The sequence below is a fragment of the Equus asinus genome, chromosome 1 (genome assembly GCF_041296235.1).
Source record: "Equus asinus isolate D_3611 breed Donkey chromosome 1, EquAss-T2T_v2, whole genome shotgun sequence".
In the NCBI taxonomy this organism is placed as follows: Eukaryota; Metazoa; Chordata; class Mammalia; order Perissodactyla; family Equidae; genus Equus; species Equus asinus.
This window is the reverse complement of record NC_091790.1, coordinates 101172338-101193865: the sequence shown is the minus strand read 5'-3', so window position 1 is coordinate 101193865 and position 21528 is coordinate 101172338. Positions and strand designations below refer to the sequence as shown.

The following is a 21528-nucleotide window of genomic DNA, read 5'->3' as shown; positions in this document are numbered from 1 at the left end:
GGAGCTGGGTTCCCCGGCCTTGCCCCTGAAATCTTCCCTTGCTCTGACCTGGCTTCACCTGAGGCTGTGCCATCTGCTCGTGAGGCCAGAGAAGTGGGTTGCTGCCTCCTACCTCCTTGTCAGGGTTCTTAATCTGGGATCCAGGCATCCCTCCCTAGGGTGCAGGACTGCAGGGGTGGGCAAGAAGCCCCTGAACTTGGATGGAAATCGCTGTAAGGGCTGAGTTCCTCCACACCCCTGACAGCCCATTCCTATGGATTACACATACAATTTAATAAAATTTGAAAGGAATCTCTCCCCTCCCTGCTCCACCTCTGCCTGCCTCCCAAGTTGCCCTTGGGAGGGGACAGGAGCTTACATGGGGGCTCCTACCCCCAGCAGAGAAGTCATCCTGCCCTGAGGACAGTTTTGCACCTGCTCCTCTCACTAATGAGGGGGTTCCCAAAGTGCGGTCCCTCCTCAGAGTCGGGCTTGTCTGGACCTGGGAGGTTAGCTGGATGTCTGAATGAAGGCTGGTGACAGTTTGCAGAGCTGCCAGGCCAAGGCTCCAGAGAGAGGGTAGGATGGGTTGGCTAGGCACACTCACGACCCTTCTGAGGCCGGAGATGGAGAGGGTCCCCGAGGCCAGAGTCCGCAGCTTAGCTCTCTATTAGGGCTCCCGGTCACCTCCAGTGGGCTTGATGGCATCTCCCCTCCTGGTCCTGGCTGACTTGGGGGCGGTGCCATGGACGAAGCGAGACAGGGGTGTCGGCCCCCTCGGACCCGCACCCTCAGGACCTCCCATTTCCCCGACCCTCCTTCCCCGCAGGCCCTCCTTCCTAGGCGCAGGCCTCCGGCCCGGGACACCGCCCGCAGTTCCCGCTTCGGAAGTGCCCAGCGCGCGGCGCCCGGACTGCTCCGCCCCCCGCAGCCCCTCCGTCCACGCCCGGCTCCTCCTCCTCCTCCTCCTTCCCGGGGGTTGGGGAGCCGGCTCCGGAAGCCCTGGCGCCCCCGCCCCGGCCGCCACTGGAGCTTTGGAGAGGGCGGTCCGCGCGGGAGCGTGCCACGCGGGGCCGGAGCTCCCAGCCGCCGCCAGCGCCTCGGAACCCCCGGACCACCCCTGAGCTCCCACCGACCCCTGAGCCGCTGCCTGGCTCCGAAGCCCCTGCGCCTCGCCCCAGAGCCCCCCGCCTGCCCCTCCCCGGAGCCTCCCGCGCCCCATCCCGGAGCCCCTCGCCCGCCCTCCCAGAGCCCTCCCTCCCCATAGCCCCCCTCCCCGCACCCCTGCCCCCTGGGGCCCCCCACGCCCCTGCCCCCCGGAGCCCCCGCGCCCCTGCCCCCGAGCCGTGCCGTGGCCATGGCGGCTGTGCGCGGGGCGCCCCTGCTCGGCTGCCTCCTGGCGCTGCTGGCGCTGTGCCCCGGGGGGCGCGCGCAGACGGTGCTGACCGACGACGAGATAGAGGAGTTCCTCGAGGGCTTTCTGTCGGAGCTGGATCCCGAGCCCCGCGAGGACGACGTGGAGGCCCCGCCGCCCCCCGAGCCCACCCCGCGCGTCCGCAAAGCCCAGACGGGGGGCAAGCCGGGGGCGCGTCCAGGGGCGGCGAGAGAGGGAGAGGGTAAGAGCCCGGGGCAGGGGTGGCCCCCCGCCGCGTGATGGGGAGCCTCGGGGCGCCCTGCACCTCAGGTGAGAATGGCGGCCTCGGCGGGGTTTGGCCGCTGTCCAGTCTGCCCAGCGTGAGGAATGGCTCGGTAAGGCACCAGAGAGAGCCCAGATGTCTGGCGGGACACTGTGCCAGGCAGAGGTCAGGGCTGGCTTGTAGCTCTTCGGGCGTGGAGGCTCGCCCAGCAGGTCTGCTGCCTGGTGGCTTGAGTCGTCCCAGTCCCTCATTCCCAGCCCCCAGCCCCCTAGAGGGACTAGGCTTGAGTCAGCAGGGGACTTTGCTGCCCCCTCCCCAGGTCTCTGCTGTGAACCACCGCGCTGTCCTAATCGGGCACTCAGCCAGTTTGTGGCACACGCTGACCATGCCCATGCTGCTGCCACGGTCCTAGCCTCAGGCTTTCCCTGGGAGGGGTCCCCAGCACCCTCCAGCCTGGCCTCCTCCAGGACCCCCTGTGGGCAAGACTTTCCCGGAGCAGCCTGGCAGTGGGTAGTCTCAGGTTATTGTGAGGATTGAATGAGGTGATAACATCACCAAAGCATTTAGCCCAGGGCCTCTTACATAAGCACTTGTCAATAAATCTTAGCTGTTTTTTGTGACCTGAGGGTGGCAAGGGTCTTGTTAATCTCTCTCTCCCAGGAGACTCCAAGCCACCATCCATCATTTCTGAGGTCAGCAGCCCCTCCCTCTAGATGTTTCCTGGCTCCTCCCCAGCTCCTGGGAAACAGGTCCTGGGACCCACTAAGACTCCCCCCAACCCAGCTCCCATTCCAGGCTACTGTCCCAACCTCTTGGATGCTGCTGTGGCAGCCCCATTCTCCTGTCTGCATTTTGTAAATTTCCTTGTGTTTCTGCCTTGTGAGCCGCCCCCCCCACCATTAAATTCTCAACAACATTTGCTCAGGGTCCTGGAGGATTCCCACAGGCAGCCCCATGCCCTGCCCCTGCTTCCTCCCCCAGGCTCTGAGATGCTGGAGCAGCCACAGCACCTGCCTGTCCCTCTGTCCTCTGTGTGGCCCCAGGACCCCTACTGCTTATGGCTTCCAACCTGCCCCAGACCCCTTACTTCTGGATAGAGGATTGCCCACGATGCCCCTTTTCTCTGAAGCTTTTCTTGCCCCTGCAGGGAGCTTCTGGGAGGCCCCGTGCCCATGCCCTGTACTTTGTGTGGCAGTTGGCAGGGATGAGACCCCCCCCCCACCCCGCCCCGGCCTTAGACTGGGCGCTCCCCCAGGCCTGGGTGGCTTAGTCACCTCTATGCCCCTCCCATCCCCAGCAGAGAACAGTGCTCCCTGTCTGGCCGAGTGGACGTGTGGGGAAGGAGGGGATTGTCAGGGGCCCCTATTGAGGTTTTGGCAGGTGGGAGCTGAGTTACCCAGGCCAAGATGTGGTGGTGACGGCATAGACTCGCAGACAGAAAGCCTGGGTTCCAATCCCAGCTCTGCCACGATGGCAAGGCACTTAACCTCTCAGTTTCCCGCCTTAGCAAGCGTGGGACTAACAGGAGCCCCTACAGCCCAGGTTGTGGACACCTTGGGGGGCCACATGGGGTGGAGAGTGGGCTCTTTGTTGATTTGAACTAAATCTGCATCTTGGACAGCACCTCCAGAAAAGGTCAAAGACAAAGGAAAGAAAGGGAAGAAGGACAAAGGCCCCAAGGCCACCAAGCAGCCCCTGGAGGGGTCCCCCAGACCACCCAAGAAGCCCAAGGAGAAGCCACCTAAGGCCACCAAGAAGCCCAAGGAGAAGCCACCCAAGGCCACCAAGAAGCCCAAGGAGAAGCCACCTAAGGCCACCAAGAAGCCCAAGGAGAAGCCACCCAAGGCCACTAAGAAGCCCGTGGCTGGGAAGAGGCTGCCCACCCCAACCCCCTCAGAAACCCCGTGGTGGCCACTGCCCCGACCCCCCGGCCCCGGGCCCGAGGAGGAGCTGCCCCAGGAGGGAGGTGTGTGCTGGGCTCTTCCAGGGCTGTGGGGCTCTGACCTGCTTGGCTGCGGGGGTGGGTGGGGGGTGGGGGGCAGGTCCCTGGGCTCCCGCTTTCTGCAGACCCTCAGGGCCCTCTGGACAGGGTGACAGGGTGGACTCGGGGGCCTCGTTGTTGTCATGATCGGCAGTCTGTTGGAGCTCCGGCAGTACCACTGCCTCCCCTCAGTAGGGGAGGGCTTGCTGGCCTTGTGGGTGGGGCTGGCTCTCCACTGTCCTGGGATCTGTCCCCTGGCCCCACCCAAAGGCCCCATCCCCGCCCCCATGTGTCGCTGGGTTCTGAGCCTGCGGGGTGGCCTCCTGCTGGGGCTGCTTTGTGGCTCTCCAGAAAGCCACCCAGCTCTCTGGCCCAGGGAATACCAGCTGGGTGCTGAGGACCAGAGAAGCTCAGGCCTCCTGGGAGCAAGCCGAGGCTTTCGGGGTGTCAGGAAGACCCAGGTTTTGTGTCAGCTCAACATGCAGCCAGTGGTCAGGGCAGCTTCCCATCCATCTGTTTCTGGGGTTTGTGTTGCAGGGGGGGCCCTCCCAAGTCCCTGGCAAGGGCCAGGAGGAGAGACCGATGTGGAGCACCAGCCTGGTGAGTGGGTGCCGTCCACCTGGCCTCGGGGGCCACCCGCCCTGGCTTTCCAGGGTGGGCCTTGGGGGGGTGGTCAGTGAGTGTCCATCAACGAGGCAGCCACGAGCATTTTCCCCCAGAGCTGGAGGAGGAGACCGAGCAGCCCACGCTGGACTACAACGACCAGATAGAGAGGGAGGACTATGAGGACTGTGAGTAGGACCCCCACCGCCCAGATCCCAACCCCTGCCCGGGGGTCCACTGATGGTCCACCCAGAGGCCCCACCCTCCCAGCCCCGCTGCCTTCTGAGGAGGGGCCTTGGCCCGGCTCAGAGCCCACCCTCCCCCTAGTTGAGTACATCCGGCGCCAGAAGCAGCCCAGGCCGCCCCCCAGCAGGAGGAGGCCCGAGAGGCCCTGGCCTGAGCGCCCTGAGGAGAAGCCGGAGCTGCCCAGGCCAGGGGTCAAGGCCCCAGAGGAGGAGGAGGAGAGGATCGGTAGGCTGGGGGCAGACAGGGGAGGGGGCACTGGGCGAGGAGGGCTCTGGCCCACTCTTGCCTCCCACATCCACAGAGCTGCCTCTGAAGCCGCTGCCACCCCCGCCACTTCCTGACTATGGAGATGGCTACGGGGTCCCCGACTATGACGACAGTGAGTGTCGATTACACCCCAGGATCCGAGGCCAGGCCGACCACCTTGGAACTCCAGCTTGGTGGCCGTTACCTCACCGCCCCTCCTGCCCCCACTCCCCTCCTGGTTCCTGGCTCCTGACTTGCTCTTCCCTCCAGACTTTTCTTCCCGAGTCCCAGTGAGCTCCTCTCTGTCCCTCCTGCCCTCCAGTCCTACTCACCCCTCTTTCGCCCCACAGGACTCCCACCCCTTCAAGGCAACCGCCTTCCTCTCCTTCCTGCTCCTTGGCCCTGTGCCTTCAATTCGCCCTTCCTGGGCCTTGGGCCTTTTCCCTGCCCCCAGGCCCCCCGCCATCTCCTCTAACCCTGGGCCTAGCTCAGCCCTTCAGACCACCCTTTTCCTGGACACAGGTGCCAGTTGTCGCTTGAGGCGTGTGCCCACATCCCACTCCCTGCCCAGCCTCATCCTGAACCTTTCCCCAGGCCAAGCCCCCCTGCTGGGCCAGGCTGGTGACTTTTCCAGGGTTTTGTTCACTCCACTTGTGCCCAGGCAGCCTCCTCTTCCAGGAGGACCCTCCCTCCTTCTCTCAGCCTTTCTGGATTCTTCAAGCCTCACCTCGATCCTACTTCCTCGTCGCGTGCCCCCTCCTGCCCAGTCCTGCCCGCTGGGATCCTGTGAACCCAGGACCTCTGGCTCACGGTGTGGGGCCCTGGGAGCAGCTCTGGGCCTTCTCAGTAGGGTTCTCCCTCCCTGCAGTGGACTATTACTTCCGGCCTCCGAGGCCCCAGAAGCCCTACACAGAGCTGGAGACAGATGAAGAGAAGGAGGGGCTGAGTGAGTGAAACCAAGCTGTTCCCACCCCACCTGCCCCCAGTGCAGGCCTGACCCCCATCCCACCTGCCCCCAGTGCAGGCCTGACCCTCACTCTGCCCCCCCTCAGCCTAACCCCCACCCCCAAATGTCCCCCGAAGCCCAGGGCTAAGCTGACAGGCCCCTTCCACCTTCCTCTCTTCAGAGAAACCCAAAAAGGAGGGCGGCAGCCCCAAGGAGGAGGAGACAGATGACAAATGGACTGTGGAGAAGGGCAAGGACCCCAAAGGTACATGTCTGGGGGCTGAGGGCAGGGCCCACAGAGCCTGGGTCCCTGTGGGACAGCGGCTGCACTTGTGGATGCTCCGGGACCCTCGGCGCCACATCCTCCCTTTGTTGTCCCCCAGGGCCCCGGAAGGGTGAGGAGTTGGAGGAGGAGTGGGCTCCAACAGAGAAAGTCAGTGAGTGAGGGGCCCTGGGGGTGTGGGGATGTCGGGGGCAAGGGGGGGCTGGGGGACCGTGGGGAGCGGGTATGGGGGCTGGGGGGTGTGTGTGGGGCTGCGGGTGGGTATGGGGACTGGGGGCATGTTTGGGGGCTGGCGGGGTGTATGGGGGCTGGGGCTGTGTATCGGGGGGCCTGGCAGTGTATGTGGGGGAGGGGGCTAGAGGTTATGTGGGGGTATGTGAGGGCAGGGGGGCCATGTGGCCACAGCAGGGTAAGGGTGCTGAGACAAGTGACCCATCCAAGGCCACACATGGGTCCCAAACTGGTATTTCCTGATGGTGCTCTAGGGCTCCAGAACCCTTTCCTGCTCTTAAATTCTTGGGGCCCAGAAGGGAGGGGTCCTGGAGCATATCTGCCCTGGGCCTGACCCAGGAACAGAGCTGGTGGCACAAGGCAGGTGTGCAGCTGGGCCCAATACAGAGGATGCCTGTGACTGGCTGGCCCTGGGGTGGCTGTGCCTGTGATGTCATGTAAGCCCCATGACCCCTTAGAGCCTGGCATCATCAGCCCATTCTCCAGATGGGGAAGCTGAGGCACAGGGAAGGGAAGCAGAGGCTGGGGCGGAGGGGAGTGGGCTCTGGGCCCCTTGGTTCTGGGTTTTGTGGAAGGAGGGATGGAGCCAGTGGGCCACCAGCCTGGGGTGCCGTGTCCCTAGAGTGCCCCCCCATCGGGATGGAGTCGCACCATATCGAGGACAACCAGATCCGGGCCTCATCCATGCTGCGCCACGGCCTGGGGGCACAGCGTGGCCGGCTCAACATCCAGGTAGGTGTCGGGGACGGGCCCACCTACCAGCTGGGCAGAGAGCTCCTCCACCTTCTCAGCCTCTCCACCACCCGTGACAGGCTGGTGCCACTGAGGACGACTACTATGATGGGGCATGGTGTGCCGAGGACGACGCTCAGACCCAGTGGATTGAGGTGGACACCAGAAGGACCACTAAGTTCACGGGTGTCATCACCCAGGGCCGTGACTCCAGCATCCAGTATGTCAACCAGGCTCACAGGCACTTGGTGGGGGACGGGTGGCTCCAGGCACAGCTGGGTCCCATTAGAGACATTCCCCTGGGCCCTCCAGGGCCCTTTTCCCTGCTCCTGGGCCATGGCTAGTCAGCTCTCCATGTCCAGTTGAGCAAACCACTCCTCCACAGCCGCACAGCAAGCATAGGAACTGCTCCTGACGCCCAGGCCCAGACCACACACCCCTGCTAGCTGAGTTCTTGGGCCCAGAAGAGGGAGCTCAGGCTGCTGGAGGCCTGGGAGTGAGGCAGGGAAATCAGCCTTGCCCTGACTGCTGTCCCCTCCCCAGTGACGATTTTGTGACCTCCTTCTTCGTGGGCTTCAGCAATGATAGCCAGACATGGGTGATGTACACCAATGGCTACGAGGAAATGGTAGGCACCCAAGCCCTCAGCTCTGCTCCCATTGTCTGGGCTGCGGGTGGACTCTCGGCCAGGGTGGGTTGCTGCTGAGGCCCGCCTCTCCCCAGACCTTCCACGGCAATGTGGACAAGGACACACCTGTGCTGAGTGAGCTCCCAGAGCCAGTGGTGGCCCGCTTCATCCGCATCTACCCACTCACCTGGAACGGCAGCCTGTGCATGCGCCTGGAGGTGCTGGGGTGCCCCGTGTCCCGTGAGTGCAGGGGGCTGGAGGGGCTCGCAGGGGCGGCTGGGGCAACCTGGGTGGGCTGGCAGGTGGCCGGCTCAGGGCCCTGCCTGCCCATCCTCTGCAGCCGTTCACAGCTACTACACACAGAATGAGGTAGTGACCACTGACAATCTGGATTTCCGGCACCACAGCTACAAGGACATGCGCCAGGTGGGGTCCTGCCCTGGGGCCAGGGGTTGTGTCCAGGGACTGGGGGGGTCATGTCCGGGTGCTGGGGATCCTGTCCAGAGGCGGGGCTCAAGGGTAACGGGAGCCATATGCAGTGCTCCGTGAGCTCTGCTCCCATCCCAGGCAAGCTGAGAGGCCAGCCTTCTCCTCAAGGAGGAGGAACTCCCAAGGCCCCTCCCTCCAGCACTAGGACCTGAGAGGGGCTGGCGTCACTGGCAGGGGCTGCTCCTACCAGAGAACCTCCCCACAGAGCAGACCCAGGGCATGGGAGAGGCCGTGGTCACGGGGTAGGCTGGCACTTGCTACATCCCGGGCTATATAACTCGTGTACCCTCTGGTGCCCAGCTGATGAAGGTGGTGAACGAAGAGTGCCCCACCATCACCCGCACATACAGCCTGGGAAAGAGCTCACGTGGGCTCAAGATCTATGCCATGGAGATCTCAGACAACCCTGGAGACCATGAGCTGGGTGAGGGCCCCCACAACCCCTGGAGGCCTGGCCCTCCTCCCACGGATTAGAGACAAGGCCCTGGCACCGCAGCTGGGCCTGTGCCATTGATGTTCCCAGCTCACCACCTTCTGCCTGTCCTTGGACCCCCTCTAGGGGACCCAGTCTGCCTTGCTGGGCCCTACGAGCCTCAGCTGCTTCCCAGCTCCCTGGGTGTAAGGCCAGTTTGGGTCCTTCCACATCTCTCTAGGGCTTTGGGAGGCTGGGTAGTTGCTGAGGCTCCCGCCCTTGCAGGGGAGCCCGAGTTTCGCTACACAGCTGGGATCCATGGCAATGAGGTGCTGGGCCGTGAGCTGCTGCTGCTGCTCATGCAGTACCTGTGCCGTGAATACCGCGACGGGAACCCCCGTGTGCGCAGCCTGGTGCAGGACACGCGCATCCACCTGGTGCCCTCACTGAACCCTGATGGCTACGAAGTGGCAGCGCAGATGGTGAGTTGGGGGGTGTTGGGGCCGGGGCAGGGGTCAGGCTGGAGGGGGTGGGCCAGGGGAACCGCAGCAGCAGGGGGCAGGGCTGGGGAGCGGGCCACTGATGCTGACCCTGCTGCCGGCTCCCCCAGGGCTCAGAGTTTGGGAACTGGGCGCTGGGGCTGTGGACCGAGGAGGGCTTTGACATCTATGAAGACTTCCCGGATCTCAACTCTGTGCTCTGGGGAGCTGAGGAGAGGAAATGGGTCCCCTACCGGGTTCCTAACAATAACCTGCCCATCCCTGAACGCTACCTCTCCCCAGATGCCACGGTGAGCCCACAGCCTGGCTAACAGGGCCTGGGGGTGGACTGGGGGTGCCTGAGCCTGGGCGCTGAGACTGAGGGGCTTGGAGAGACAGAGGGGGTGTGAGTACTATGTTGGGGTCTGCGTGGAGGGTGTTGGAGGTTGCAGCATAGACCTCAGCACTGGCCACCCCCAGGTATCCACGGAGGTCCGGGCCATCATTGCCTGGATGGAGAAGAACCCCTTTGTGTTGGGGGCAAACCTGAATGGCGGTGAGCGGCTGGTGTCCTACCCCTACGACATGGCCCGCACGCCCAGCCAGGAGCAGCTGCTGGCTGCGGCCATGGCAGCCGCCCGGGGAGAGGACGAGGACGAGGCATCTGAGGTCCAGGAGACCCCAGACCACGCCATCTTCCGCTGGCTGGCCATCTCCTTTGCCTCCGCTCACCTCACCATGACTGAGCCCTACCGGGGAGGGTGCCAAGCACAGGACTACACCAGCGGCATGGGCATCGTCAACGGGGCCAAGTGGAATCCCCGATCTGGGAGTGAGTCAGCCTGGGAGGGGCCATGGTGGGGTGTCTGGTGTGGGGCAGGGGTGACCGGGTTCTGTGTCTGCCCTGCCCAGCTATCAATGACTTCAGTTACCTGCACACCAATTGCCTGGAGCTCTCCATCTACCTGGGCTGTGACAAGTTCCCTCACGAGAGTGAGCTGCCTCGAGAGTGGGAGAACAACAAGGAAGCTCTGCTCACCTTCATGGAGCAGGTGGGGGGCAGCTTGGGGGGCTGCATCCGGGAGAGGTTGATGAAGGGTCGGGACGGGGAGCAGGGGAGCAACAGGCCGTGAGGGGTCTCCATGTGGACACCAGCCCTTGCTTCCTTCCTGCAGGTTCACCGTGGCATCAAGGGGGTTGTGACAGATGAGCAGGGCATCCCTATTGCCAATGCCACCATCTCCGTGAGTGGCATTAACCACGGTGTGAAGACAGGTACCTGTGTGCACCTTCCTGAGGTGGGGGGCCAAATCTGGGTATGGTCTTGGCAAGGCAGGTCAGGCCTGCCCAGCAGGTCCCTGCTCTCTGGGACCCCATCAGGGAAGGTGTACCCTGGCCAGAGGGAGGGCTGAGGGGGCTGGGGGATCTCAGAGAAGAAGGTTGGGGGATCTGACGGAGGAGGGTTGAGTAATCTGAGAGGAAGGCTGGGTAATCTGAGAGAGGAGGGCTGGGCGATCTCAGAAAGGAGGGCTGGGGCCTGGGAGGGGGGACTCTTGAGCAGCCGAATCTGTCCTCCCTCTGCAGCAAGTGGTGGTGATTACTGGCGCATCCTGAACCCGGGTGAGTACCGCGTGACAGCTCACGCAGAGGGCTACACCCCCAGCGCCAAGACCTGCAACGTGGATTATGACATCGGGGCCACCCAGTGCAACTTCATCCTGGCGCGCTCTAACTGGAAGCGCATCCGGGAGATCTTGGCCATGAATGGGAACCGGCCTATCCCACACATTGACCCATCACGCCCCATGACCCCCCAGCAGCGACGCATGCAGCGCCGCCGGCTGCAGCACCGGCTGCGAATGCGTGAACAGATGCGGCTCCGTCGCCTCAATGCCACTGCAAGCCCAGCCACGTCCCCCACATCGCCCCCTACATCGCCCCCCACCACCCCCACACTGCTCCCCACCCCTACCCTCGCCCCCTCACCCGCCCCAAGCTCCACCCTGGGGCCCTGGCACTTTATACCCGAGACCATGGCCAACTGGGAGGAGTCAGAGACTGAGACCTACACGGAGGTGGTGACGGAGTTTGGGACAGAGCTGGGGCCTGAGGAGGAGGAGGAGGAGGAGATGGTCACGGGCCCGGAGTTCCCCTTCACCACAGCCGAGACCTACACAGTGAACTTCGGGGACTTCTGAGAACAGGTCTCCCAACGCTGAGCAGGCACCAGTTGTCATGTCACCTCGGCCAGCTCAGCAGCCATCAGCACACGGAAGGCCCCCTGGTGTGGGCCGGGCCAGAAGGGGGCATGAATGTGACCAAGCCCTCTGAGCCTGGGTCTGCGTCAGGCTTCTGCTCCGCCTGCTGGCCCCGTAGAGGACAGGCTGCTGCAGGGCTGGGGTAGGGGCAGGCCGAGCGAGCCCAAGAGGCAGACTTCTCGACACTTGCCCAGGCCACACCAATAAACCAAGCTCACGGCAGATGTGTGGCTGACCGCTCGCCCTTCTGACCAGCTCAGGGAAAGGGGAGGAGGAAGGAGCCTTACATGCACTGTGGGCTCTCTCACAGGAGGGCCCTGGCCCAGCACCAGGTCGCCCAGAAGCTCAACACTGGTAAATGGTCGGGCTTTATTTACAAAGCAAAAGCTGCTACAGTGCTGATGTTGCAGGGAATGAATGGCCGAGGGCCTCTCTGGACAGGGCTCCTGTGTGAGTCAGGGGCCCAGACCCAGGCCTCCCAGGTCCTCGTCCTCTGCCCCGAAGCCTGAGAAGCTGATGGGCTGGCAGGCCAGGCTGCGCAGGTTTACGAGGCAGGCAGTCTGTGTGGTGCTGAAGTCTGGGACGGCCACCAGCAGCACCGTCTGGTCCTCGGGGCCTGCAAAGAAGCCATGTGGGAACCCACCCTAGGTCCTGGGTGAGCCCTTCTCGAAGGGAAGTCACCAGAAGTAAACAGAAGTCCCCCATCAGCACTATGGGAGTGCTGACCAGAGGAGCTCCTTTGGACTGGAAATAAGAAGGGCTAAGGAGATCACAAAGGTCAAAGGCTAAAGCCACACTGACCAGAGGTGAGCTCTGGCACCAATAGGTGTGGACAATTTCAGTCAGCCGGCCACCAGGAAGAGCCTGGGCCGTCCACCCCCAGGGCCGGGGGAACTGGAGTGTAGTTTTTCTTCTCTGTGAGCTTTATCCCCAGTTGAGGGAGTGCCTTGTGACAGCCCAGGCCTTGGCCCCCAGAAGGCAAAACTTACCTCGGATGATTTTGGAGCCAAAGCTGGGCGTGTTGCCACAGAAGTAGACGTGAGGGCACTCGGGAAAGACAAACGGGTCAGTCTTGTAGAAAGGGTAGCAGCCTGGAGAAGACAGGCCTCAGCTGAGAGCAGGCTTCTCACCTCACACTACGGACACAGCGGGGCTGTCCTGTAGAGGACGGGGAGTGCCACCCCTGCTCGCTTGCTCTGTCTCTGTCTCTCTTAATGCTGGTAGCAGCCTCGCCAAATGTGACAACAAAAACGCCTCTGGACATTGCCACGTGATCCCAGGGGCAGGTTAGTGTACCCTGCTGCCTTCGCCCTTCTGGGTGGCCACTGGGGCAGGGCGCAGTGCTCTCACCAGCCCAGACTCCCAAAATGCTCCCATGGCCTTCAGCTCTGAGCAGGGCCATGGCCACAGACAATACAGAGGTAAGGTCCCAAAGCAGCTTCCAGAACAGTGTCAAGCTTTCAGGCTCTTCCTCAGACAGGTCACAGCAAAGCTGCTGAGTGCACATCCATGCTGGGAACCCTCAGCACCAAGGGACCGTCAGGCCTTCCCTGGTCCTTCGGTTCCACCCCATGTGGCTGAGTCCCATTACCTAGGGTGTCAGGGGCTGTGGGGCTGATGTGACGGACTCGCAGGGTCCACTCCAGGATCTCCAAGTGATCCTCCATGCCGCTGTACCGGAAAATGTCACTCACGTTCTGTCCTGATGTCCCCAGGAATCTGCAAGGCGAGGCGAGGCTGATCCCCACCCTGGGAGCTGCCATCTGTACCCCTCCCACGGCGGCCGGCCCAGAGCCCACCTGATGCTCTCATGGGGTGTGTCCCAAGTTAACCTTGACAAAGAGCCCAGTTCTACATGGGCCCTTTGCAGCCCTGAACCCAACCTTCCCCTCCTGGTGCCACTGAGGCAAAAGGCTGGAGTATGGCTGTGCTGGCTACCTGACTCCATCGATGGTGGCCTGGTAGGGGTTGGTGACCAGCTGGAGCGTGGAGTAGGCAGTGGCCAGTGGGAACATGCAGGGGTGCAGAGGCTGCTGGGGGAGCGTGTAGTTGGTTGGGTCAAATTCACCTGGCATCACGTCCACGGGCACCGAGGCCTGGAGGGCACAGGGGCAGGGGAGCTTGCAGGGCCCAGCATCCTCCACATGCAGCCCTGCCGGAGCCCCCTCCACCTCCCCTTCCCTGGTCCGCCTTCCAGTGCCTCAAAGACTCCACTCCCAGTCACCGGCCAGCCCCCAGCTCACTCACACTCAGCTGCAGGAGGATCTCGTCCAGCATCTTGACGGCCTCCACACTGGCTGCCTGGGTTTTCTTCGTTAGGTACTTGGCCTGGGGGTGGAAGCCCACAGGCTATCAGGCCTCGAGTGAGGCTGACATCAAAGGGGTACCCAGAGCCTGCCTGGAGGGCTGAGAGCAGAGCGAAGCCCCACGCACAGGGGGCAGTAAGAGGTCTGTGCCACAGGCCGCCCAGTACCCTCAGAAAGCAGGGCGTGGAATGAGGCTGGGCCTCCAACACAGGCGGTCCTAGTGTCACTGCTGGATGCTTCCCACTAGACCTGCAAGACCCCGTGCCCCAACTCTCCTTGGGGAAGAAAGGGCTTGATGCACACAGGTGGGCACCATACCTTGTTGATGGAATCTCTGCTCTGGGTGTTGTGGCTGAGGAGGTTCCCAGCGAGGATGACCCGGGAGACGTGGGCGGCGCTGCACTGCTCTCCTTCGTCCCCGAGCTGCCCCGTCACCACGTCCACCAGCAGCTGGGTGCCCAGCAGGCTCTCGCCCCCACCTCCACCCAGGCCCAGACCGGACACCAGCAGCACAAACCTGTGGGAGAAGGCAGTGTCCTCCTGGGTACCAAGAAAGCAGGTGGCCCCCGAGGCAGGCTGTGTGGAGCCAACAGCGGAGCTCCGTTGCCGTCATGGGTGGGCAGGGAAGATGGAGCCTGACAACTGTGATTCCCCTGGACCAGCGACCAGGGCCCCTGAGCGCCTGCTCCTCACCTGTCTGTGTCAAGGAGGGGTGCGGGCTTCTGAGGAGCAAGCTCTGCAAAGCAATGGTCCTCCACCTGGAACTTCCCATCGTCTCTCACAGAGCCGAGCACAGCCAGGACCGTCCCTGGGGAGCAGCAGTGTCATGCCCTGGAAAGGGGAGCCTGAGGGGCTGCCACTTCTTTCCAGTCACCTAAACAGCAAAACCAGCCGGTTCTCGTATGCCGTGCTGGCAAATTCTCACTTAAGACTCAGGACGGAGTGTCTGCTTCTTGGGGTCACTGTCTTCAAGTGGAGGTGGGAGGAACTGACCCCCTGCATGGATCTCACCCACTACCTGAACCCAAACTCACTGCTCCAGGAATGCAGGGGTGCACCAGCACCCAGCTGCACAGGCCACTCCCTCCCCACTCCCCACCTGTGACCAGCTTTGACACGTCGATGGTGCCTTCCAGTTTGATACGCTGCAATTCATCTTCCAAGATCAGCTCATCATCTGGGTGGATGTATTTGCTCCGAGGCGGCTGAGGAAGCAGGTTGTGCTGGAATTCGGAGATGGGAGGTAGTCTTGGGGCCAGAGCCCACCAAGGCTTCCGGGCAACATCAGTGAGATGACAGTGTAGCCCCCGACCCCCACTGGCAGACAGCCCAGTCCCGAATCCCTGGGGCCAAGGCAAGTGGCCCCATTGGTATCCCCAGGGAAGTGTTCCAGGGGAGGCCCACATGAGCCGGCCGGCCTCACCTCCTCGCTGACCTCCCGCAGGATGGAGGGCTGGAGCGGCATAGCCTTGAAGAGGGTCCCCACCACACAGCACTTCTCCCCAGGCTGCAGTTCACACAGCTTCTTTATTTGGACTCCACTGCCTGGGGCACGAGGGGCATGAGCTCAGAAGCCAGGTGGCCCTCCCACCACCCCCACGGGGCACTGTAACAGGCCTCACTGAGCACTGCAGCCCAGGACCCCACCCTGTGCCAGGAGGGAGAGAACATCAAGTGCAAGGACTCCCTGGGCCTAAGGATCACTTGGCCCCGGGAGGACAGAGGGACTCTGGACATGGCTGGGCCCTGGATGCCAAGTGTCCTAATAAGAGAAGCAGACACGCAAAGTGAAGACGGGGCAGAGACGAGTGACGTGGCCACAAGCCCAGGAAGGAAGAGGCAAGGAAGGATCCCCTGTCAGCCTCCGGAGGGAGACTGGGCCTGCTGACACCCAGATTTCGCACTTCTGGCCTCCAGAACTGGGAGAATAAATTTGTGTTGTTTTAAGCCACCTGGTTTGTGGCTTTACTGTTTGCTACAGCAGCTACAGGAAACGAACACAAAGTTAGTATCTCACGTATACCTAAATTATAACACTGATTCTTAGAAATTATGAGGCATTCCAAGTCTCAACACAGCCCTGGCCTAAAAATATTACAACTTCCTTTAAGAGTCTGGATTCTTCCACTACTCAGCCATAAAAAAAGACGAAATTGGCCCATTCACAACAATGTGGATGGACCTCGAGGGCATTATGTTAAGCGAAATAAGTCAGTCAGAGAAAGACGAACTCTATATGACTCCACTCATAGGTGGAAATTAGTATATTGAGAAGGAGATCTGATCGGTGGTTACCAGGGAAAAGGGGGGGTGGGGGGAGGGTACGGAGGGGGAAGTAGTGTACCCACAACATGACTAACAAAAATGTACAACTGAAATTTCACAAGCTTGTAATCCATCATAACATTAATAAAAAAAAAAAAAAAAAAAAAAAAGAGTCTGGATTCTTCCACTGGCCCCACAAATGCCTCATTCTCTAAAAACAGAGATACCCCAAATTCACACTACATATCCCCATCCATCCCGTCCTGTGCCCTGTGGAGGCAGGCAGCCTTGTTTACCAGAGCGCCTGGGTCCTGAAGAACAACACGTGGGAAGCATTGGGGGACACACAGAAAGACAGGCATGGAAGATACTACCCACAGGGTCACTTGGGCAGAGGAGGCAGGAGCACAAGTCCCAGCTGCCCATGGATTTGTTAGTACAGACCCCAAGCCCGGAGGAAAACGCTGTCAGGTGGTAATGGGATAACGCGGATGCGGGACCAGCCCCTTCCTTAGCTCAGCTGACTCCAGCACAGGCCCCTCCTGCCCTGAAATAACCAAGAACATTCCGCAGATATACACCCTGGGGAGTGGAGGGGAGTAATTCAAAATAAGGTAAGGCGAGCACCAGCATGGGACAGAAATGCCAAATGCCAACAGAAACAATAGATCCCAAAGCGCCGGCGTCTGCCGAGCCTCACACAGCCCAGGTGGCCGTGCCAAGCGCTGGGCACGGAACTCTTCCACCCATAGCAACACGCCACAGTAGGTATTACTGCCCCACCATATGGTTGAGGAAACTGAGGCACAGAGATTAAGTAACACATCCAAGGTTCACAGTTGGGGTCCAATGTGTGCGCCTTAGCACCAGGCAGAACCACATATCCCTGTGCTGACGGCAGGACATCCGTCTGTCAGGGAGGCATGTGGGCAGCAGTCCAGGCCCCAGCACCGAGAGCGAACACAAAGGCCCATCCTCACCCTCACTGAGCTCACAGTCCAGAGGGAGAGAGAGAACCGCACTCAACGACGGATTAGCCACTGTGACAAATGCCATGAACTAACGAGGCTGAGGCAGAAGATAGGGAGAAGGCCCCACTGGCTGAGGTAGCTTCTCGAAGCACAGGACGTCTAAGTTGAGGTCATGAGGGAAGACTGGGAAAAGAGCATGCCAGGCAAAGGGAAAGCCAACAGCAAGAAAGGGCATGGCATGTTCAGGAAAGTCTTGAGGGGAGAGAGGCCAATTCCGAGATGGGCTGAGCTCTGGTGAGGAGAGCCTGCCACACAGAAAAGGACACGGAGGTGTTCTGGGCAAGGCCAGCATCAACCACAAGTAAACGATGCTGCCTGCCATCCACTGCCCAGTCAGGGCCCCATTCATCGTGGGCTGCTGTCTGAATTCCTGAGCCCAGTGTGTGAGCAGAATAAAATGGCTGTTTTGGGTCACTGGGGAGCTTTGTGAGCGGCGCCAGTCACTGGAAGAGAAATCTGGTATGAGATAGGGTGCTGCTGTAAAGAATTTAAAAGGTGGCATTGACACTGGGCCCAAGGAGAGTGTCCCTGTAGGCTTTGAGGAAAGTGAGGAAAGGCCAGTGGGAGCCAGAGGAAGGAGACCCTTGTTATGTGGTGGAGGAGAGGCTAGGAGATCCGGGCTGTGACCTCCTGGCTACCTATAATAAAACCAGAGGCCACCCAGTGGCTTGGTGGGATGGGAAGGGCCCGAGTGTCAGTACTTCCCAAGTGATTCCAACCAGGAAGTGGTGCAACCAAGGCTGAGACCACGAGCCTGGTGCTGGGGGGCAATAAAAATGAATAAGACATGGTTTCACCTACAAAATTTCAGTTTAGAAACATAGAGATGAAATGAAAACTACATGGAAAGCCACTCTTATAAAGAGTAAGAATGGCTAACGGAGCATCACCCAGAAGTTGAAGGTGGGGTTCACCTGCTTCACCGCCAAGAATAACTTAACTGCAAGAGAGATCGCCAAGGACGAAACGGGGAAAAAAGAAAAAGGTGTGCATTGCCCAGGCCACTTGATTATGAAAGACAAAGGAGCCCAAGGGACAGGAGGTTCATGCCCAGCAGCCATGGAAGCACTTCCCCAAACTCGTGACTTACCCCAGCGCTGTTGGGCCCGGCTCACCAGGAAGGGCCGCATTTGGATGAGGCGGGTGGCATAAATGTGGGCATACTGCCGGCCAAAGCTGCGCTCCCCCAGCCGGAACGGCTGCGAGGAGTTGGTGTAAGTCGCCACAGGCACCCGGGCAAAGGTGGCATTGTTGGCTGTTGGTGGGGACAGAAGAGTGTGGGCCCTCTGGGCAGCCTGCTCAGAAAACATGGCTGTGCTCGACGTGTCCAGACAGCTGTGCCCAGGCCAAGGAGGAGGTGATCACTGTGAGAACACAAACGCATTCCTGCAACCCCTGCCCACCCCCATGGCAGCAGCTTTCCCAGTGTATCTCCACTGCGCCCACAAGGCACGGGCGAGGAGGGGAGGAGAGGAGGAGAGGAGGAGGGGAGGAGGGGAGGAGGGGAGGAGGGGAGGAGGGGAGGAGGGGAGGAGGGGAGGAGGGGAGGAGGGGAGGAGGGGAGGAGGGGAGGAGGGGAGGAGGGGAAGAGCTGCAGCCTGCACCAGACAGGAGTCCGAACAGCAGCTGGAAATTGATGGCGCTGGACACCAGCGGCTCGTCCTGTAACCTCATCCAAAAAGGGAGACAAAGACGGCCAGCAGACATCTCTTCCACCTGAAGCTCTCTAAACACATTTCAGGTGTCCACTCCCTGCTCCACACCTCCACCTGGGGAACTACCAGGGTCTCAAATCCTACATGCCTCAAATGGAATTCCTCACCTGCCCCCTTCCAGCTCACCAGCAACTGCACCATCTCAGGGCATGAGGCCAGCCTTATTATTACATAAGCCTATAAAATAAGCCTATTATTAAGTAATAAAAATAAACACAACATAAATCAGTCACTCCTCTGCTCAAAACTCTCCAAAGGTTCCCTATTTCACTGAATAAAGCCCCAAGTCCCTAGATCGGCCTAGGAGATCTGCCCTGCCAGTCCTGTCCTCATGTCCCCCCACCAGGAGGCCCGCTCTTTTCCCACATCCTACCCCCACGCGCGGCTCCGTGGCTCCTCACTCAAACCCACCTTCTCCAACTCCCACCCTCTCCGCACTTCTGCTTCTCCAGTGTTTATCGTTTCCCACGTATTTACCTTCTAACCACTGACACATTTTAAGTTTATTGTCTGCCTCCTTTGACATGAACATAAGCTCCAGGAGAGCAGAGGTACCAGCACCTGACCCCACTTTCCAGCAGCAGCCACGAGCCCCACTGAGATGTGCTGCAGGTGGGTTTCCAAGAACCGCGCAGGGAGCAGATGCGCGATGGGATGATGAGTCTGCACGTCATGAGTTAAACAAGATGCAGCACTAAACTCATCTTCGCCTCTTTCAGTTGCCCTTTTAGTGGAGCCATTAGGTGGCTTGTAGCCTATCTCCATTGGACAGCTCTGGGCTGGGCCGGAAACTGAATTAACTTTCGGCCCAAACGTGCAGAGCGACGGCGCCACGCCGGCCGCAGTCCCAGAAGAAGCCCCCGGCCGGGACCAGCGCTCTGGGGTCGGCTCAGGGGTGACAATAGAGACCCTGCGCCCACACACACCGCTCACGCCACACAGGAGGCCCAGAGCGCAGACCCCGCCACCCCACGCGGCCCGGGCGAGTCGGGATCCCACTCACCTCGCCGCGCGCCGCGGCCCGCCCACCCCGGCGCGCCGCATCCCGCCAATCCGCGCGCCACACCACGCCCATTGCCGAATCTCACCAATCGCCGCGCGCCCTGCCCCGTCCATCACAGCACGGCCCTCCCACTGCCGCGCGTCGCATCCCGCCAACCCGCCCGCCCCGCCCCGCCCTTCACAGAATCTAACCAATAGCCGCGCGCTATGCTCCATCCCATCGCCGCGAGGCCCGCCCACCAACGCGGGCCGCAGCCCGCCAATCTGTGGGCCCCGCCCGTCAATTGCGGCATTCAGCCAATCCGCGCGCGCTGCGCGTGCGCCGAGTCACGCCCCCGGTTTCCGGGACAACAAGGGACGGGGCTAGCGCCCCGGAACCGCTACGCTTGAGTTCGCCGCGTCGCGGGTACCGGGCGCCAGGGGAGGCGAGGCCCAACGGTCGTCATGCCTTCCCGATAGTTGATGCCGCTAGTGCTACCCCAGGACCGGGGTGGGCGCCCGACTGCGGTGTACGCCAGTGCTGGCAGCAGGGTGGGAGGATTGAGGCCGGAGCGCCGAGGGCACGGCCCGGGACTGGGATCCAGGCCGGCAGAGGAGGGTTTAGGGTTAGGCTTAGGTTTAGATTTAGGGTTAGGGAAGCAGATACGCTGCCTAAGGCCCTCCCCCAGGGCCACAGCCCTGCGCAGGCTCCACCCAACATTCCAGTCTTTAGTCCTGACTGCCCGTCGTCATCTACACTCCTTCCTGTCCACGGAGTTGTTTTCCGTGCTGTCCCTCACTTCGGGGTGCTCTTTTCCACATCTCCACTAGTCCATGGAATTTCTAAGCGAGCCCGAGTGGCCCTTCCCCGTGAAGCTTTCCTCGCCACTCCCACTAGCACGGAGATTCTGTCTCGGGCACTCTTGAGCACATGCTGTTCTCACTGTGCGTCGTTTGTCAAGTCCCGGTCTTATCCCCACAACAAAATGAGTAATAATAATAGATAACACATAAAAGCGCTTACTGTGGATCTGCCACTGTTCTCAGTTCTTGACACGTTAATTCATCTAATCCTCAAGTAACCCTTTGAAGATGAGGAAACTGAGGCACAGAGAGGTCACACAGCTAGTGAGTAACAGCTGGGATTCACATCAAGGCAGCCTGACTCCTAGCTGTAACCTTATACCTGTGCAGGGCTTCCGCTTGTACAGGTACCGCCCCCAAGGTCAGCTGAATTACCAGCTAATTACCCATTACCTCTCCACTCCCACCCCTGCCATTTGATAAGGAGTTTGTCAAACATCTGTGCAATTCAGAGTGAACTGGATAAGCCAGCCCTTGGAGGATGTGTGGGACCCTAGTCTAGTTCACTTATCACAGTGCCTGGCACATGGAGACTCCCAGTTCAGCCTATATTTGTTGAATGAATGGATGAGAAGGGTTTTTTTTTGCCAGGCAACGTGCTAAATGTCTTAAGAGCATTATCTCATTGAATCTTACTATACCCTTATGAGGCAGGTACTATTATCATCTCCATTTTACGGAAAGGTTCGTCGTTGCACAGGGTCACACAGCCAGGAAGCCAGGGGCCAGCATTTGAACCTACCTGCCTGATTCTCCAGCGGAGTGCTCAGACGTACAGCTGTGTAGCCTCTTCATTGCCGCTGGCAGGCCTGTATCAGGCACACAGATGGGGCAGCTGAGGGGTCTGGGATGGACCTCTAGGCAACAGTCATGTTGCCTAGTCATGTTGCAGTAGGAATGATGGGGACTCTGGAAGGGTGAGGACAGATGAGTGGGTGTATTTCCATGGGGTGCGGCCCTGTTGGGGGCTAACATAATACCTTCCCTAACCCTCCTCCTCTTGCTGTCTGCAAGAATGGAAAGGCTAAATATTGACTTTCCTGGCCTCCCTGGTAGCCAAGCAAAGCAATGAGATCAGATCTGGCAGAGACATAAGGCAGGGGGGGTGGGGGGGGTGGGGGGGGCTTCTGAGAAATCTGCTTTTGTGATAAAAGGGAGGGGTGCAGGCTGCTGCCCTTCCCCCTCCTTCTGTCTTGAATACAGTACATGGTAGTGT

At 60.7% G+C, this 21528-nt stretch overlaps 2 protein-coding genes across 6 annotated transcripts; one reads left to right on the top strand and one right to left on the bottom strand.

Annotated features, from left to right (window-relative positions):
- Window positions 1–866: 866 nt before the first annotated feature.
- Window positions 867–11374, top strand: AEBP1 (AE binding protein 1). The gene is made up of 21 exons (XM_044771089.2): window positions 867–1595; window positions 3238–3582; window positions 4135–4197; window positions 4317–4388; window positions 4528–4671; window positions 4748–4825; window positions 5561–5638; window positions 5820–5903; window positions 6022–6075; window positions 6775–6884; window positions 6965–7104; window positions 7428–7512; window positions 7608–7752; window positions 7853–7938; window positions 8302–8425; window positions 8699–8895; window positions 9024–9203; window positions 9373–9724; window positions 9805–9944; window positions 10068–10167; window positions 10477–11374. The coding sequence occupies exons 1-21, from the start codon at window positions 1337–1339 to the stop codon at window positions 11088–11090; spliced, it is 3450 nt and encodes a 1149-aa protein (XP_044627024.1). The 5' UTR covers window positions 867–1336; the 3' UTR covers window positions 11091–11374.
- Window position 11375: 1 nt separating this feature from the next.
- Window positions 11376–20636, bottom strand: POLD2 (DNA polymerase delta 2, accessory subunit). Of its 5 annotated transcripts, XM_070504158.1 has the most exons (12): window positions 19471–19526; window positions 18575–18644; window positions 17843–18116; window positions 14880–15001; window positions 14556–14679; window positions 14150–14264; window positions 13775–13973; window positions 13398–13478; window positions 13089–13246; window positions 12742–12869; window positions 12140–12241; window positions 11376–11766 (listed from the first exon to the last, which is right to left on the bottom strand). In XM_070504158.1, exons 3-12 carry the CDS (start codon window positions 18060–18062, stop codon window positions 11606–11608), a joined length of 1410 nt encoding a protein of 469 aa, XP_070360259.1. In that variant the 5' UTR covers window positions 18063–18116; window positions 18575–18644; window positions 19471–19526; the 3' UTR covers window positions 11376–11605. The 5 variants fall into 5 exon arrangements, with proteins under 5 accessions (XP_070360259.1, XP_070360280.1, XP_044627041.1 ...); XM_070504179.1 differs by lacking the exons at window positions 18575–18644; window positions 19471–19526 and adding an exon at window positions 20473–20636; XM_044771106.2 differs by lacking the exon at window positions 18575–18644 and having other exon boundaries at window positions 19471–19551.
- Between the last annotated feature and the right edge of the window lie 892 nt (window positions 20637–21528).

Coding starts and splice junctions, on each gene's coding strand:
- AEBP1 (XM_044771089.2), top strand. CDS start 1,337: ATGGCGGCTGTGCGCGGGGCGCCCCTGCTCGGCTGCCTCCTGGCGCTG. Junction 6,076..6,774: donor GGCTCCAACAGAGAAAGTCA/GTGAGTGAGGGG, acceptor CCGTGTCCCTAG/AGTGCCCCCCCATCGGGATG. Junction 8,426..8,698: donor CCCTGGAGACCATGAGCTGG/GTGAGGGCCCCC, acceptor CCGCCCTTGCAG/GGGAGCCCGAGTTTCGCTAC.
- POLD2 (XM_070504179.1), bottom strand. CDS start 18,062: ATGTTTTCTGAGCAGGCTGCCCAGAGGGCCCACACTCTTCTGTCCCCA. Junction 15,002..17,842: donor CCGGGCCCAACAGCGCTGGG/GTAAGTCACGAG, acceptor CTCGTGCCCCAG/GCAGTGGAGTCCAAATAAAG. Junction 13,247..13,397: donor AGATCCTCCTGCAGCTGAGT/GTGAGTGAGCTG, acceptor TGTGCCCTCCAG/GCCTCGGTGCCCGTGGACGT.